General features: G+C 37.0%; 1 protein-coding gene across 7 annotated transcripts in view; it reads right to left on the reverse strand.

Moving 5' to 3' along the window:
* The window catches only part of CTNNA2 (catenin alpha 2), a 1,198,185-nt gene that overhangs the window by 899,949 nt on the left and 279,763 nt on the right, over positions 1–18,473 (reverse strand). For all 7 annotated transcript variants that reach the window (XM_055378924.2, XM_019021073.4, XM_019021071.4 and 4 more), the window contains one exon: positions 7,816–8,011. In XM_055378924.2, coding sequence (XP_055234899.1) covers positions 7,816–8,011 — 196 coding nt within the window. The remainder of the gene's footprint in view (positions 1–7,815; positions 8,012–18,473) is intronic.

Below are 18,473 nucleotides of genomic sequence, written 5' to 3' on the forward strand. Positions count from 1 at the left end.
TACAACAACATTCTAGAGTCTAGAGTGATCACTATCTCCTTTAAGAAACATCCTATTCCCTTGGATTTTAGGATTCTTTGTTCGCTGGATATTTTTCAGGGATTGCTTTCCCTAATTTATTTCTACTTCATTTTCTAATACTAGTTTGTTCTTTCTTCCAAAACTATACCTTCATCCCTCTGTTCTCCTCTCTCTATTGGCAAGTACTTCCAAATTTCTCTATTTCACCATGGCATTGTCCTTCTGCCAGGTGGTCCTCCCCATTCATCTATGTTTAAAATCAAACCCGTACACTCTCCCCTGCCCCTGTCACTCCTAAAGACTTCCCAATTAATTAGCCTAGGGCCAAAAATGTAGAACAAATTTTGGCTCTTATCTGCCCTTCAGTAAGTTGAAAAAGATTTTATTCTTTTTTTGTAATGCCTGCAACTTTTAGCTTCTTTCTGTTCCCATTACCACCTCCTCAATCCTGGACCCTCAAAGTAGTACTATATTTTGTTTCATTTCCCTCGATATTATGATCACACCTAACCAATCTGTCTGGGTCCAGTTTTTCTCTGATTTAGTCAGGTTTTCATGAAGTTGCCATATTAATCTTTCTAAAATATCATTTAAGTGGGTAGAAGCCAGCCGGGTAGCTAGCTTCTGTCCTCCTTCCCTCTCTCCCTTCCTTTCATCATGTTGTCTATACTTTTCCCTATCTGGATCTGTTCTATCATCTTATCATATTTCCTTCTTTCTTTCTTTTTTTTTTTTTTTTTGAGATAGAGTCTCTCCATCACCCAGGCTGGAGTACAGTGGTACAATCTCGCCTCACTGCAACCTCCGCCTCCCAGGTTCAAGTGATTCTACTGCCTCAGCCTCCCGCATATCTGGAACTACAGGCATGAGCCACCACACCCTGCTAATTATTTTGTATTTTTAGTAGAGACGGGGTTTCACCATGTTGGTCAGGCTAGTCTCAAACTCCAGACCTCAAATGATCTGCCTGCCTCGGCCTCCCAAAGTGCTGGGATTACAGGTGTGTGCCACCCTGCCCAGCCATCTTATATTTCTAACTGTACCTGAATATGAAACATTTCATCAAATCAGGGCTTCTTTATCCAACCTCCAATTATCAATGCCATTCTTGCTTTTTTGCCTTTGAAAATTAGATACAGCCTGAAATTCTTATCCCACCAATCTTAAACCTGCAATTCTTGTCCCACTGGTCTTCGAAAATTTTTAGTCCATGATCAGATTAAATATTACCTCCTTCTTGTTAATTTCAGCTATATATCTTTCTTTTTCCACAACTCCTGAAATATTTAACTGCCCTATACATTTGACTGCCCAGTATATACTTAACACATATTCCTGTGTACCTGAAGAATGTCAGGCTGGGTAACACATCATTTAGCATAGGATATATCTATCCATAATATTTTAATATAGAATATCAAGTTGTTTCTCCTACGTAAGTCTTATCTACTTCTTTTTTTTTTTTTTTTTTTTTTTTTGTTGAGACAGAGTCTCACTCTGTCACCCAGGCTGGAGTGCAGTGGCACGATCTCGGTTCACTGCAACCTCCACCTCCTGGGTTCAAGTGATTCTCCTGCCTCAGCCTCCCCAAGTAGCTGGGACTACAGGTGCCTGCCACAACCCCCGGTTGTGGTTCTTCTGCCCAGCCCGCTGCCACTAGACTTCTCTTTCACTGTGTTAGCCAGGATGGTCTTAATCTCCTAACCTCGTGATCTGCCCGCCTTGGCCTCCCAAAGTGCTCGGATTATAGGCGCAAGTCACCACGCCAGGCCCTTACCTACCTACTTCTAAGTAAACAATAAGCTCATAAACCTTGTATAATGACTGCCTGTTATCAGCTGCCAAATGTGAAACACTAAATAACTACCATGGATTGATAAGTAATCTAAGCAGGGCTGATAAGCAAGAAAGGGATTAGTCACTTCTTCTCAAATTGGCTGTAAAATGAAATCACCTGAGGAGCTATAAACATCTTGAAGCCTGGGTCCAACTGCAGAGACTCTGATTTAATTGAAGAGGGGTGAGGCCTGGACATAAAGATTTCAAGATCTTCCCACGTGATTCTAGTATTCACTAAAGTTTGAGAACCCCTCAATTAGTGCATAGTCAAAAAAAAGTTTCAGTCTAGGAAAATCTTCATGGTAAACACTGAAAACGTTCTGGAATTCCCCGATTTAAGCTTTCCTTGGCCCAGAGCTTCAATATGAAGAAATGATTGGCATAACTCCTTTGCATTCCTTGTTTTCAAGAAGCTTTTCTGTGAATGGTTCACTAGCTGCACAACTATCCACTCATAGTTTGTGGACACCACGTGCAACTACCACCAACTGTAAGCCATACCCAGCTACTCAATCTTCTTCATGAAGACTATTAGATGCTGATTCAGCTCTCTAGCATCCTGCTTGGAAAGGCCGGGGCTTGCTCACTAATCAAAAGGTAGTACACATTGCTATAGGTAGTACACATTGATTTAATAAATTATAATTAATAAATCTACTCTGACATCTATAGAACATTTAGAGTTTTTTTAATCCCCTGTGACTTCATTTTGTAAAACAATTCATTTAGGTAGACACAATAATTGTCTGTATTTGTAAAATGGAGAAACTGAAGCTAAAAGTGGTTAAGTGACTCAGCTTTTCAGCTAGTTATTTGTAAAAGTAAGATTAGAAGTTGGATATCTTAACCAAACTGCCAATGCTTTCCTGATTTCACAAGACTCCTTCCTGAATATCACCTACCATGTGCTAGAGGACCATGCCGAGTGCTTCAGGAGAAGAAAGAAATACATAAATCTCATTGTTCCTATTCTGATACGGTTTAAACTTACATTAGGAAGATAATATGCATATATCACATGACTTTAGTCATAATTGAACAGATAGGAAGGCAGAAACACACACACCAAACTAGATATCCTATCTTTCCCAAAGTCTAAAACATCAGAGTTCTAAGTTTTGAATACAATATCTCTTTTAGGCAATTTATTTTTGTTACTTCTTTTAAATATAAATGCTATCATAAGCCTACTGTATATAAACACACCTGAAAGCAAAAACTTACGCACACTCCGAGAATGACCCCATACGGCAGATGCATCTGAATGTGTTTGCTGAGCCAGGGAATCTGGGAGTGGCCCACCCAGAGATTCATTCCTTGTCTATGAGTAACATCTGAGCCCCCAGCCCAGCCCGTGGAACATGGGGTGTAGAGGGGATGGAGGCACCGTTTTGGGTTGAATGAAGGTTGCCAGGTGAAAGTTGTTAGGTAAATGGTGCTACCTGAAAGTACTATATGAACTGCATGCCTTTCACAAATGGTTATGGTTCTTCTGCCAGCCTGCTGCCACTAGACTTCTCCCCTGTAGGTAAGCCCCCCAGTAAAACTCCATGTCTCATTTGCTGGCTCTGGATCTCTTCTTTGGCCCCGTGATCCTGGCGTCATCCCCATCAGAGTCCGTAGGGGTTCCGCACAACACCTACTCCAGTATTTTTTTACAGATATAGGGAAATCTTCTACTGGAATATTCTAGAGTAAAAATATAGTCACCACTCATACGGAAAACTTTTAGAGATCTGGCATGCAGCCAGGTTTAAAAGATATATATATATATATATATATATATATAATTTAATAATAAAGAAATTCAAATAACACTGCTTAGCCATATGAAATACAATAATAACATAGTTAAATAGATAATTCTATAATCTTGACAGACTGGGTAATTATAATGAATGTTGTGAAACTTCAAAAGAAAAACAAAACAGTTCTATATTAAAAATCTGAAAATGGACATGTACAATATGAAAACTGGCATTTACTTATGCTGAAAACAAAAAGTGACAATACTTTTTAATAAAAACAAAAACAATGCAATAGTAAAACTAACAGATTTCATTCCCACAACATATCATTTAATTAATAAGTCATGTATGGATGCTGGAGGTAGTTTAAAAGAGGTTATTGTTTTCTAAATGTCAGTGTGTCCATAATTTCTGAATATCATCTTGCATATTGGAAAACAGATTTCTATGATAGAAGGAAAGATACTGTGTTTTAAAGTTTCCATTAACTGAATATCTTGCCCCATTCCATATTCCTTCCCCACAAGCTCCTTTCTCTCTACCTCTCTCTCTGAAAATCAATGCAGGCTCTCATTGGTAAATAAAATTTGGGTAACGGGCAAACAGGAAAATCAGGTAAAGCCAGATAAGCTAAGGGGATTACATAATGACAAGCTGTGCTAGAGAATGGAAAGAATGGAGATAAGAGCTTCTGGGCATCAAATTCAAACAAGAGACTGAGGACCTTGCTGTCAGTGAGGAGGTGCACCACTCACACCTGAGAGGCATGTGCAGTGTATGGAAGAGATTGCAGAATGAAAAATAACAAAGCAAATTTTAAAGGCTTTTACCCATTTTTTGGGTTATTTTGCATACTATAGTAATGCTTCTTTGAATTTGACACTGTTCAAGAGAAGGAGCACGTGGCATTTGAGTTTTATACAGGTTACACGTAGACAACATTTCTGATACAGAATTGTTTTGTAAGAAGAAATGGATAATATAAAAAGAAAACTTGAAATATCCCCTAGAAGTTCAACCATTGTTAGCTGTCTTAAATTAGCATCTGTAGAAATTTGTTACTCTAATACTCCTAGGATAGTCTGGCCAAGAACTGTGTTGTTTATTATATTATATCCACAAGAACACCATTTCATGTAAGCTTCAAGAAAATGAAAACACTAGTTTCTACAGAATGTGTGAAAACTAACTTGTAATGACAAAAGAATTCTTAAGAGGTTTTGGAGAAACTAAAGGGAAAAATTTATTATCATAGAAGACAAATGTTTTAAAAAGAGGCCCGGGGCCAATCAAACCACTCTCTACTATGAATACCTCTGCTATCTTCAGTGCAAAGATGGTTTCATGGATGTATACATTTGTCAAAATTTATCATATTGTAAATTTTAACTGCATACAGTTTATTATATGGCAGTCAACCTAAAAAACCCACAACAAAAGAAAAAAATAAAACAACTATCCAGGCTATAGATGCATGAAAACAAACAAGCGTCCATCTGCAATTCAGAAGGAATATCAGTTTTCAAATGCACCTGCAAACTTAGAAGATTTCGCACTGCCAAAACACATACAGAAATATACTCTTCACAATAGATAAAATGTGGCACATTTAACGTTGCAAATTAAAGTAATAATTTAAGTTAGTATAATAGAGATGAAATTAATTTTTAGGAGGAAGGAGAGGATGAGGAAGAACAGGGCAGAAGGGGAACAGTATTTGTTAGTGTGGAAGGAGGGTTGGTGTTTCCAGGTACTAAATATCCAGCTGTGAATTGATACAGTGGTAACCTTTGCAAGAAGAATTGGAAGAGACCATTCATTCACCTCTTAATTCAATAATTCAACAAATATTTAATGAGTACTAAGCATTGAAAATCAATGATTAGCAAAAGAGACATGGTCTGGTCTCTGCCTTTATTAATTTATAGTATGGCATGAAAGACAGTCACCTCACAAATACTTAATTATCCTGTGAAAAGTAACAAAGAAAGAACCCATTAAAAAGTATGACAGGAGTTTCAGATAAAGTTCCTGAGAAGGTATTCCTTGAGCTGGGAAGTGTAGAAATGTGTGAAAGAGGCAGCATATATAAAAGCCCTGGGGCATGAAAACATAGTGCTTTTAAATAACTAAGACAGGAAGTGGTCCATTAAACAGATATATAGGAGGTAAGATCTAGGAAATTTTACAATAGACTATATTTCGAAGGAAAGGGAAATAACAAGAATGGCACTAAGATTTATGCAACGTGCAACTCAATAGATATGCATTGCATTCTTCAAGGCAGAAAATGCAGGAGAGAGACCAAGCTTGGGAGTAGGTGTCTGCTCTGATTTCATGGTCCTTAGAACTTTCAACTACAATGCTGCGTAGGACTACATCAAAATTTAAAAATTCTCTGTGTCAAAAGTCACAACAGAGTGAAAAGGCAACCTACAGAATGGGAGAAAATATTTGCCAATCACTGTCTGATAAGGTGCTAATATCCAGACTATATAAAGAACTCCTATAAACTTAACAACAGCAACAAAACCAAATAACTTGATTCAGAAATGGGCAAAAGACTGGAAATATTTCTCCGAAAAAAATAGTCAAATGCCTAGGAAGCATATAAAAAGTTCTTCGACATAAGTAATCATTAGGAAAATATAAATCAAATCTACAATGAGATATCACCTCACACCAATTATGATGATACAATTCACAAAATAAAACAAGTGTTGGTGAGGATTTGGAGAAACTGGAACCGCTGTGCACCATTAGTAGGAGTGCACTACTATGGAAATGGTGCAGCCACTATGGAAAACAGCATGCAGGCTCTGAAAAATTAAAAACATAATTATCATATGATCCAGTAATACCACCTCTGAGTCTATATCCAAAAGAACTGAAAGCAGGGCATTAAAGAGATATCTTTACCTCTATGTTCATAGCAGCATTATTCCCAGGAGCCAAAAAGTGGAAGCAACCCAAACATCCGTGAATGGATGAATGTATAAACAAAATGTGGTATATACATACGATGGAATTCTGAAACATGCCACAACATGTATGAACCTTGAAGACATTATGCTAAGTGAAATAAGCCAGTCAAAAAAAGACTAATATGTATGATTCCACTTATATGAGGTATTTAGAGCAGTCAAATTCATAGAAAAAGAAAGTAGAATGGTGATTGCCAGAGGCTTCACGGAGGAGGATATGGGGAATAGTTTAATGGGTATAGAGTTTCAGTTTGCAAGATGAAACAGTTATGGAGATTGCTTGCTCAACGATATGAATACCGTTAACAGTATTGAACTGTACACTTACAAGTAGTTAAGACTTTTTTCTTTTTATCTTTTTTTTTTTTTTTTTTTAGAGATGGAGTCTCACTCTGTCACCCAGGCTGGAGTGCAGCGGCACGATCTTGGCTCACTGCAACCTCTGCCTCCCGGGTTCTAGCAATTCTCCTGCCTCAGCCTCCTGAGTGGCTGGGACTACAGGTGCACGCTGCCATGCCCGGCTAATTTTTTGTATTTTAGTAGAGACAGGGTTTCACCGTGTTGCCCAGGCTGGTCTTGAACTCCTGAGCTCAGGCAATCCACCCGCCTTGGCCTCTCAAAGTGCTAGGAATACAGGTGTGAGCCACCGCACCCGGCCGTAGTTAGAATTTTATGTTGTATATTTTATACAGATCAAAATTTTAAAATGCTAAATCAACAGTATTATAGCTAGCTAGCTAGAGAGGTAGCTGATTTATTAATGAGTGGCTAGCTTGCTATGTTTGTGAGGAAATCTATGAACTGAAAACATGAATTTGAGACTCGCAGAAAAATAAGAATAATTCTCTTATAATACTTTACATTCTTCTCCCCCTTCATCCATAGAAACCTGATTTTACATTGACTCTATAAACGTTAGGTCTCCCCATCCCATTCTCCCTAAAGCCTGAGTTTGACACAAAGTCTGTTTACATTTACCAAGAAGAAACAACTTGAAGATCTGACGTAACAGCAGACATGGAGTGTTTGTAGCTGTACCATACTGCAACAATGAAAATATCTCTATGTACCACATCCAGCAAACATTAAAAATGACAAGTGTAGATAGAAAGGAAAAAACGTAAGACTTCTTCTTTGAGTAAATATCCATTGATTCTAAAGAAAAAGCCATTGTTTGCACATCAGTATAGATCCGCCTTGAACAATAGTATCATTCTGCCTACCTTGTTTGCGCACATCCTCTACAGCAGCCACCAACTCTTCTTTGAGATCTTGACTCTCCTTAGCGATCTGTTCACCCTTTTCCAGGAAGTTCTGAGTGGCTTGCTCTACAGAGGCAGCTAGTACATGGGCTTTCTTTGACCTCCCTTTCTTTTTACCAGATGGGCCTTTGTTGCTTGTGTTGACAAGTGTAGTCACCTTAAATATAAAAGAAAAACTGTAAAACTTCTTTGCAAAACTGTCTAGAAATGTCATGTTATCTCATAATTTCTAAATCTCCGTGTTTATTAAATCATGGGATTTCAATACTAAATCATGAATGCACATCACTTAGCCTCCTCACATAGCCTTATCAAGGAAAGTGTGAAATTATGTGGATTATCATACAAATAAATGGTTATCATTTATTTCCTGTAGAAAAACAAAAGCACATGAATAACCAGACCAGAAATAGCATACTTGCCAGTAGGTCAAAGCTTCAAGTTCACTCACTTTTACAGACTGACAGGTACAGTGCTCCTTGGAGTACCCAGCCTCAGGGTGGCAAGGAAGCAAAGCAAATATGGAAGTACCTCTGAGTATTGAGCTAGGAGAACCAACATCCAGTGCTGAGCCCTGTAAGTCAGGGCAGAGATGAATGAGCAATTAATAAATAATGAGTAGCCAACACCCAGTACTTATGTGCCATTTTCCAAGGACTTTAGAAGACCTTTGCTATTTAGAATTTTATCTTATACAAATAAAATGGTAAATTTCTGCCAGGCGTGGTGGCTCACACCTGTAATCCCAGCACTTTGGGAGGCTGAGGCAGGCAGATCGCCTGAGGTCAGGAGTTTGAGACCAGCCTGGCCAACATGGTGAAACCTCATCTATACTAAAAATACAAAAATTAGCCAGTCCTGGTGGCAGGTGCCTACAATCGCAGCTACTTGGGAGGCTGAGGCAGGAGAATCTCTTGAACTCGGGAGGCAGAGGTTGCAGTTAATCCAGATCGTGCCATTGTACTCTAGCCTGGGTGACAAGAGCAAGACTTCATCTCAAAAAAAAAAATAAAATAAATAAAATGGAAAATTTTATGTGAGGGAAATAAATGATTCAGACTCAATGTTTAGTTAACCAGCTAAAGTTTCTAGAATCATAATAAGATTTGAATCTATTATTACTCTTTTTCTAAGTATCATAATTTGGACACCTATCTCAGCTGCCAAACTTCTTTTAACACTATATCTAGAGGTATTTAATTTGCTAAAAAGGCTATTAATATCTTTTGAGCAACGTGTTATCTCCTATAAACTTCTGAACCTTTATTTTCTACCAGTGAGAAGTTTGGAGGGGAAATGAATGCAACTGTTCCATATTCTGTTCACCAAAAGTTGCCAGTCATGTTTACTGCTGTATTTTTTTTTTTTTTTTATCGGCTTCACAAGAATGTAGGTTCTGTGGTTTATTTTCGTTGATATTTATCCTGGTTAGCAGACTAAAGATGTTATTGGAGGTTATTAAGAAAGCCAGTCTACAAAAAAGTTCCAAATGCAGTTAGCTTCTGAGGTTTACTCCAAATCCCAGGGCAATCAAAGCGATGACTCAAAGTCACAATTAATATCCGGTCAGTTTATTGAGAAAGAGATAACACTGAAAGAAAAAAAGGATTGAATAAATGTAAGCTAAGATGATGTGTATAGATAGAACCAATACTTAAGAGGTGATTAGTGCAGGGTTGGGAGCTGTTTTATTCGGCTCTCTTTTGATTGCTAAATAATTAGGTACAGTGAATTTAAGAAAGATTCTATAAAGCCATTTAAGTACAAACACTAGCCAAAAAAATGGCAAAATCATTAAATATAAGAATATCAGATAATAGTGGTTTAGCTGTAAAATGTGTATGCAATGAGGAACACGTTGTAATCTTTTCAGTGCCACCCATGTGAGGCAACCATTAAAAAAAGAAAGACAGCTTGTCACAAAGATTGCTTTTCTGAGGTGCAGAAGCGTTCTCCTTAATGAGGATTTACTCTAACACATGAACACGCTACTCTTCCAAGAACCTCAACTCCCCAGAACAGCCAATACCTGGAAACAAGCACATAAGTCCCCTAAGCAAACACAGCAACCGTCTCTACCATCTGCATTTAGGCCAGGCTCCTTTTATCAGAGGAAAATACTCCCTATTCTCACTGAGATGTGATTTATTTTCACTTTATGCATAATTCTAAGATGTTTCATAATCTATTTTTTTTTAGACTTCACAAATTAAAAAAAATAGGGTGGAGAGGAGCTATTAATTTTAGATAAATTGACATTTCAAAGAAGTAGAAGCTGGTAGTGACTACCAAAATTGCTACACGACTATAATGTGGGTTCATTTTCTGGAGGGGCCGACACATTTCTAGCCTTCTATATGTCATGGTGCATTACTGCATTAGGCACAGTTTTGGTGACGCAAATAATAGCAAGCCAGTAGAAAATGTCAGTTTTGTGGGGGGGAAGAAAAACATGGAATATTACCAGGAAGTTCCTAAGAAAAATGTGATTACTTTCAGAAGAAGCAAATCAATCCTCATTTAGTAAAAGCTCTCATGTACTCATGGGTGGAAGAGCACAAAGGGAAGAAAGGGAAAAGAGACAAATGGAAAGAAAGGGATGGGTTTCCCTAAAGGCTCATGTCATAATCAGTTTGGAATAAACAATTGTCAATGCTTTTCACTGCTATTCAGTGTTTTATTGGAGGACAAACTATTAAATTAGATAAGAAAAATAAAGAAGATATATAAGTATTAGAAAAGTAAACATTAAATTACATCTTAACTTATAGAGAATATGATTCTTAAGAAAATAAAAAAGAATTAAAAGACAAACAAGTCCAACTACTACAAGAGTGAAGAGCAAGGTGGCTAAATACAACATAAACAATAAAAACCTAATGGAAGAGCAGTAACAAAGGAGAAATGTGGTTTTAAATATGCCATTCACAATAAGCATACATTTATATGATCAGAAATAACCATAACATAACATGCAGAATGTTTCATGGGGGAAAATGATAACATTTTAGTGAAGAACATAAAAGAAGACCTACATAATAGAGAGACATCCCGCATTCTTGGATGGGAAGACTCAAGATTGAAAAGATGTCATTTCTGCCCAGTTTATTCTACAATTAGCATTCGAGATATTTACACAGTAAATAAGCAAGAAAGTCTCTCACTCGGATCAGTTCTCTTTTTACTGTAAACTTAAAATATCCTCTCATTCAGTTCGGTTCTCTTTTTACCGTAAACTTAATAAACTTTTCAGTAAATGAGAGACAGATTATTTAAGATTAGCATATGCAGGACTCTTGCTGCCCACTTCTGGCCAATATATCAAATGTTTAAATGGAAGCAGCAAAAGTAGTTTAGCTCCATTAGCAGGTGAAAAAGTTGGGTCTATCTTTTTAAACTAACCACTCTTGGGAATTCTCAGCCTAGCCCTTGCTATGCAAACTCACTGATTTAGTCCCACGCCTTCCCCCTGCGTTGCCATGCCCGTTCTCTCGCCACCCTATGACAATGCATGCCACTCTACACTACTGCACAGTTTCCTTTTCTCCCGCCTGAAGTGTCATTTTTTCCCATCATGTTACAGGCTTTTATTCTTCTTGAGCTGTGCCTATATTTACAGCTAAAATTCTGAAAGTTCATATTCTTCTACTTCAGTTCTATCTTGTTATTTCACGGGTAGGGAAACCCAGCTTAGAGAAGTTACCATAGGTTAAAAAGAAAACTTCTTCAAATTCACATGACTCGAGAGAGACAAAAGGCTAAATTGTTCTTGTGCTCTATGCTGTATCTTTGGAACCTGAGAACTCACCAGTCTCCTCTTGCTTTTCTTTCTAACAATGAGAGGCTGCTAAAAGACAAAATAATCTTAAAATGTATTTATTCTCTACATTTGTCTCACTACACTTTTTGTGTCCTATTGGTGGTCTTTTCATTCAAAGGCATTATTTATATATACGAATGTATGTTTATAAATGTTAGTGAAATGTTAACCAACTATTTTATCCTATCTTCCTGCAATGCCCTGTAATATCTGATGTATTCAAGAATCTCAGTCTAGAAAATGCATATTAGGGCTTTTCGTGTCAGCTGAAAGTAAAAGAAGGACAAAAGTATTTCAAAAATCTTATAACTAACCAAATAGGAGATCTTAGGGTTCCTATGTAACAATTCTCTTTTATGGGTAAATCAAATAATAATAAGAAAATTTGTTGCTTAAAAGAGAACAAGATCATGTCCTTTGCAGGATCATGGATGGAGCTAGAGGACATTATCCTTAGCAAACAAAATTGAATACTGCATGTTCTCACTTACAAGTGGGAGCTAAATGATTCAGACACATGGACACAAAGATGGGAACAACACACACTGGGGCCTATCAGAGGGTAGAGGTTGGGAGGAGGGAGAGAATCAGGAAAAATAATTAATGAGCATTAGGTTTAATACCTGGGTGACAAAATAATCTGTACCACAAACCCCCTTCACGCAAGTTTACCTATATAACAAACCTGCACATGTACCTCTGAACTTAAAATAAAAGTTAAATTAAAAAAAGAAATTTATTGCTCAGTCATGAAGAACCAAGATATACTAAAGATCAGGAATCAAAGATTTTTAGTGAAGAAAATGACTACCTAGTCCCATGGATCCACCTACCACCTCTCAAGTCATTTAGGGAGTATCAGAATTATGAATTCTAATGAATAGTGCAGTCACCTTCTGCATAACTGGATGCCTTAGAGAAGTCAGAGCGGCAGGAACACATTTTGATCTAAAGGTGGGAGCCACAAGGTGGCCCAATTGCTGGAATTGCAGGTATCTGTGCGTAAGTTTGATATCCAGACTGACACTAGGTCTTGGTAGATGGTACTTATAGACTTTTTAAGTGTCTAATGCAGCTTGTTGGCAGTCTTGTAAGAAATGGCTTATTCTGGACTTCACCACTACACAATATATCCATGTAACAAAACTGCACTTGTATCCCCTAAATCTGTATTTTAAAAAAGGCAAATGTCAGCATGCTTTCTTAAACATTCATCATAAGCTGTTTTCTTTCAGTGAATGAAAGAGCTTGATAGAGAAAAACTTTTGTAAACAGACATTGAGAATATGTTACTAGAACATGGGCCCTATGAGGACAAGTAGAGAAATCCAGAAATAAAAGGCAAATGTAAGCATACTTTCTTTAAGATACATCATAAGCTGTTTTCTTTCAGTGAATGGAAGAGTTTGACAGAGAAACCCCTTTGTAAGCAAACACTGAGAATATGTTATTAAAACATGTTTCTGTCTCAAAACAAATGTTTCATTCTACGGAAATCCTTGGTTGAATGTTAGGCCTCCCTCTGCCCCAACCAGGGATTCTCTCTAATTCCCACTCTCAACTTTCACTCAAGGCAAGGATCACACAAGATCCACACATTCTTCTTTCCTATTCATTTGTAAAGCAGTAGGGGAAAAAATGGAAAAAAAAAAAAAAACCAGCAAAGTCCCTGCAACAAAAACTGGTAGTAATAGCATGAATATTGACATATGTAAAGATGGAGCTGATGTTTTCCAAGGCAGTAAGGAAATCAGTCTTAATTGAGAATAAAGCTAACCTATAAATTATTTGGAAAGTAAGGTTAGATAGATGTAATGGAACAAAACTTTGCAAGGCTTTGAAAGCCAAGTTAAGAAATTCAGATTTCATTAGTCACTGCCAATTTTTTAAAAAAGAAAAGCATAGGTTCAAAATGTCCGTTTCTGTTTCCATTCATTTCTCAGCCCAGTGAAATTTGCTTTAATCCTCTCACCTCCTGTAGCAGAGTCCTCTTGTTAGTTAACAGGTTGCTAAAATCAAATCATTTTTATCTTATAATACCATTCTACCACATTGAGTGCCGTTGACTCAATTCCACTTCCTCCTGGAAATATCTCCTGGTTAATTTTCTTAGCAATAATCATTTCCTTCTCTAAACTCATACAGCTTTAAAAGGAACATATATTACCGGCCACCAAACTCACTTATTTCTGTACCCATCTTTATCTCTATCCCTCCTACAACAGGAAAAGCCTGCTACTACCATCACCCCTTTAACTAATTTCCTAATCACATCCTCCAGAACTGTTGTATTAACTGTGCCAACTTCCTGCTAAATCTTCAACATCCTCCTCTCTGCAGACTTCCTAACCACAAGCTACAAGAATACTCAACTTTGCTCTAGCCCCACCCCAAATATTTCCTCAATCTCTCTGCCTCTCCTTAAAGAGAAGAAATTCCGCAGGTCACAGGTAAGAGTGTAAGTGTTCTAGGGTCCTTCGACCTTAATCTAATAATGGTCCCAGGAACACTGGCCAGTGGAAAACTCAGAAATAGCCAGATAATAGGCACCACTGTTTTCAGATATGTTAATGGTGTGATGTGAGTATAAAACTGAGACCCAGGCTTGTATAGACTACTCATGACCTAAAGTCCTAAAAGTAGACCCACCACTCCTGCACAATGGCGGTAGTGCAGTGGCCAAGACCATTTCATTCATTTCTCTTTCTTGAGATATGTTGTATTTTAAGACAATTTGTCAACTTGACTGTGTCTCTTCTACTTGATCAGTACTCTACTTTTAGGCTGCAAAAGCTCAACAGGCATGAAATACTTTTTTCTCCAAAATAATAGGCAATAGGGCATCAAGGCACTTTGTCTTGGAAACTCCATGACACTGGTTTTGAAATGTGAGAAGGACCTGAGACTTGTGACAGAGCAACTCTGTTGCTTCCTGAAACCAGCAACACTATAGTTTGTCTAAGCCTTACCTATGGGGCAGCCAGCTGAAAAACTTTAGCACACTGATACTCCAAGTGAGCTATGGAGAGCATCAGTGTTATATAGGCTTATTAGAAATGTAGAATTTCAGGCCCCATCCCAGACCTACTAATAGTTGATTCATATGCACATTAAAATATAAGAAACGCTAAAATTTGGCACAATTATTTTCCAACTATATCATCCCTAACATTCCCCTAGATTCCTGTAAGAAGGCAAATTTCTGGACCCTACCCACAGAGCTTCTGATTAGGTAAGTCTGGGCTTAGGCATTTTGCATTCGTTGCATACAATTAAGATTTGTATGGATTATAAACTTTACTTGCAGAAACATTTATCTAGGAGTCTAGCTGAAGTGAAAAAAAGGGAAAGACAAAGCAGTGACTTTTTTTTTTTTTTGAGATGGAGTCTCACTCCGTTGCCCAGGCTGGAGAGTAGTGGCACAATCTTGGCGCACCGCAACCTCTGTCTCCTGAGTTCAAGCTATTCTCCTGCCTCAGCCTCCCGAGTAGCTGGGATTACAGGCACCCGCTACCAAGCCCAGCTAATTTTTTGTATTTTTAGTAGAGATGGGGTTTCGCCATGTTGGCCAGGCTGGTCTCAAACTCCTGACCTCAGGTGATCCACCTGCCTCTGCCTCCCAAAGTGCTGGGATTACTGGCATGAGCCACCGCACCCGGCAGCAGTGACTTTTAACAGGTAAACGCTTCCTCTCATTTTAGGTGCCATGATACATCATGATTCCTTACAAACAGCTTGGTGAATCAATTCACCGTCTTTTGGTGGGAAAGCATCTCCTCTATTACGGAGGCACAACGAACTTGGAAAAGTGAGAGTATACATATATAAACATGGTGAAATTGTTGAGCTCTCCAGAAAAACACCAGTAAAGGAGAACCAAGATAATTTGGGCATTGTTTTGCTAGATGCCTAAAGACTCGTGCACTTTGCAGATACGAGTACTAAGCTTTTGGGAATTCTACTGTGTTGTTGCTCTAAAGTAGTTCAATCTTCACGATTACTCAGCTAACAGAAGAGAAGGCTTCAATTGCTGCCACAACCTAAAAGAATTAAAATTTAAAACAAGTAAAAATTAAAATAGAAATTCCAAAGCAAGACATTTTTGGGGTGAATGTTTGAAGACAAAATTACAAAAAACATTCTATTTATTCCAGCAGCAACTGAAGATAAATGAAAATTTCCTGAAAGAGGAAAACTAGTGTAACTAACTTGAAATATGAAGAAGCTAAGTCTTCAACTAGTAATATATTTGATAATACCAAGCTTCTAAGGAGAAATCTTAAGTCAGGTTTTAATGACCAGATAAAAATTAACTGCCAGGTAATACACCAAAATGTTGTTTTTCTTAAATTATTCTTCCTTGAACCACCTGATTTATTCCTTTAGCAATGATAGAGTAAGTGCAAATATGGCTTGTGCCTTTTCCTCATAAAATATATAAAAAGATATACGCTTACCTTCTGGTATACTCTATTAGAAGTTATTTCCTAGAGCAGAATACTTGTGAGATTTAAAGATATATGTATGTTGTATGTTGTACACATCAGAGAGAAAGGCAGACCAACAAAGTTATACAAATTCTGACGCAAAAGGAGGTGACAATACAGACTTATTTCAGCTTCATTAAAAACTAAGATAAAACTTTCACAGAAACTACTACAATAGAAACTACTACAATAGGATCTCTTGTTGAAAGGATCATTTCTCTCAAGCACAACTTCACACCTTATTTTAGATTAAAAAAGAAGTAAATAATAAGAACCAAAGTTATTGATGCTTCCACAGTTTCAAAAGTCAGAAACAATGATCTTTAAATGATGCATTAAAAATTTATAGAGGAAAAAACCCCAGAGAATTAGTCTGTCTCTTTGTCTTTGAAATTTGCTCCCTGTTGTCTGATAGTAACTGCATAGAATTCAGATGCATGCCCACTGATACTGAGACCTGGAAGACCAGCTTTCTGAAACCTTGAAGATATGGTCTTATGATTTAATTATCTAAGACAGGACTGAACTGGCACTAATTAATTACTGCTACAAAGAAATCCTATAATTAACATATTATACTTATTAATTATTGTAGATGTACCCTCAACTTTTAAGTAAGGCCATGAGGCAAGCCTTGTAACTCAGTTGCTGTGGTATACATTTCCTGAAGAATATAATAGCAAGTAGAATTCATAAATAACTCCCCAAATAAATATCTATGATTGAGTGAGATATTTTTATGGCCAATATGAATAGCCAGTCATACGTATATTAAAATTTTTCTAGGCTAAAGTTTCTGTGGCTGCAAGTTATGGAGTAGAGCATTTGGGAACTGGATCATCCTTTCATGTTGTAGGTGAGATGTGATTTGAACTCATTTCCTAGGAAGTGTTTCAGTAGTGTCTACGAGCCAAGACAAAGTACAGCAGCCTTTTCTTTATGCACCTGTTCTTCAGAAGAAACTCAATTTCCCCTAGTGAATACCAAATAATATTTTTTCCAGTCTCTATTAGGGCATGATGTTTCATATTTAAGTAGCAGCACAGATAAGCTCCATTCTTGGTAATCTCCAGAGAGTATGGTCTAGATCACTGCCATCCAAAAGCTTACATGAGAGAAACATTTAGTTTGCTTAAGGATGTTCAGTCCATCTCTCTCTCACCACCTAGTACAAACCACCAACCACTCTACATTAAAGCAGATAAGCCAGGAGAGAAGAAGTATTATAATGGACACTGGTAAAAGTGTTTCTACTGACTTATTGTGATACCACTTACCTCAGTGGGAGGACACTACTGCACAAAGTCATAGGATGCTCATTGTGTATTCTCTAAGGTTATTGATGAGATATTATTGTTGCTCACATTACATAAATTTTTGTTCATTACCAAGGATATTGATACTTCTTCTTCTTAAAAACTGGTTTGATTTTATTTTATGATTTTAAGCTGCATAATAAATTAAGATTTCCTTTTCCTTTTTGTACTGACTTCAAAACAGTTTCACCCAAATTTATGCTCCCTTCAGGAAGGCATATGATGTAATGATGATTATTACCAAATTAGTCTCAATCCTGGCTCCTTATCTGTTCTTACATTCATCTTGCTTTCTTAGAAGCATTTTCCTTTAAGATGTTTTAATCTTTCTGCACTTTATATATCCTTAAAGTTCCCTGAAACCTTTGCTGGAAGACAGTAGAATATTTTGTATTTCATTAATTCCAAGGTATACATTTTTACCACAGTTTAACATATACAAAATAAGAATGAGTCTTACAATTTATGTCATTTTAAAGATATATTTGATGGAACTTAATTTTTTTCTTAGAGTATCTAAAATACATATTTTACAGTTGATGGAATCTTTGATTTGATAAAACACAATAAACCAAGCAATGAAAAGAAACAAACTTGTTTAAAGGATCTATTGCCAACCTAGGTTATCCTAAAATCTATGCAACTTTCAATGTCTACACTTACAGCCAATGAAAAGTGATGCTCAAAATTAAGACACTAAAATAATGCCAGGTATTCACTGAAGAAGCAATTGCTTAGAACCAGGGATTTTAAATGGGTAAGAAGGCATTCCTCTTTTTCAAATTCAAAGATATTTTAAGGATCAGTGCCCATCTCAGGAAAGCTGTTTGGAATGTCCCTAGAAATTAAAAATTCAATTCCATTGATGAGTCACTATTTTGCATTTACTAAGGTTAAAACAAAATGAAGCAAAGTAAAGCTTGACTGTTCCAAGAAAGAGTAGGAACAAATCTGAAAGCACAATAGACACAAAATATTTTCTAATCAATAGTATGT

Source organism: Gorilla gorilla, chromosome 12 (genome assembly GCF_029281585.2).
Source record: "Gorilla gorilla gorilla isolate KB3781 chromosome 12, NHGRI_mGorGor1-v2.1_pri, whole genome shotgun sequence".
NCBI classification, from domain to species: domain Eukaryota; kingdom Metazoa; phylum Chordata; class Mammalia; order Primates; family Hominidae; genus Gorilla; species Gorilla gorilla.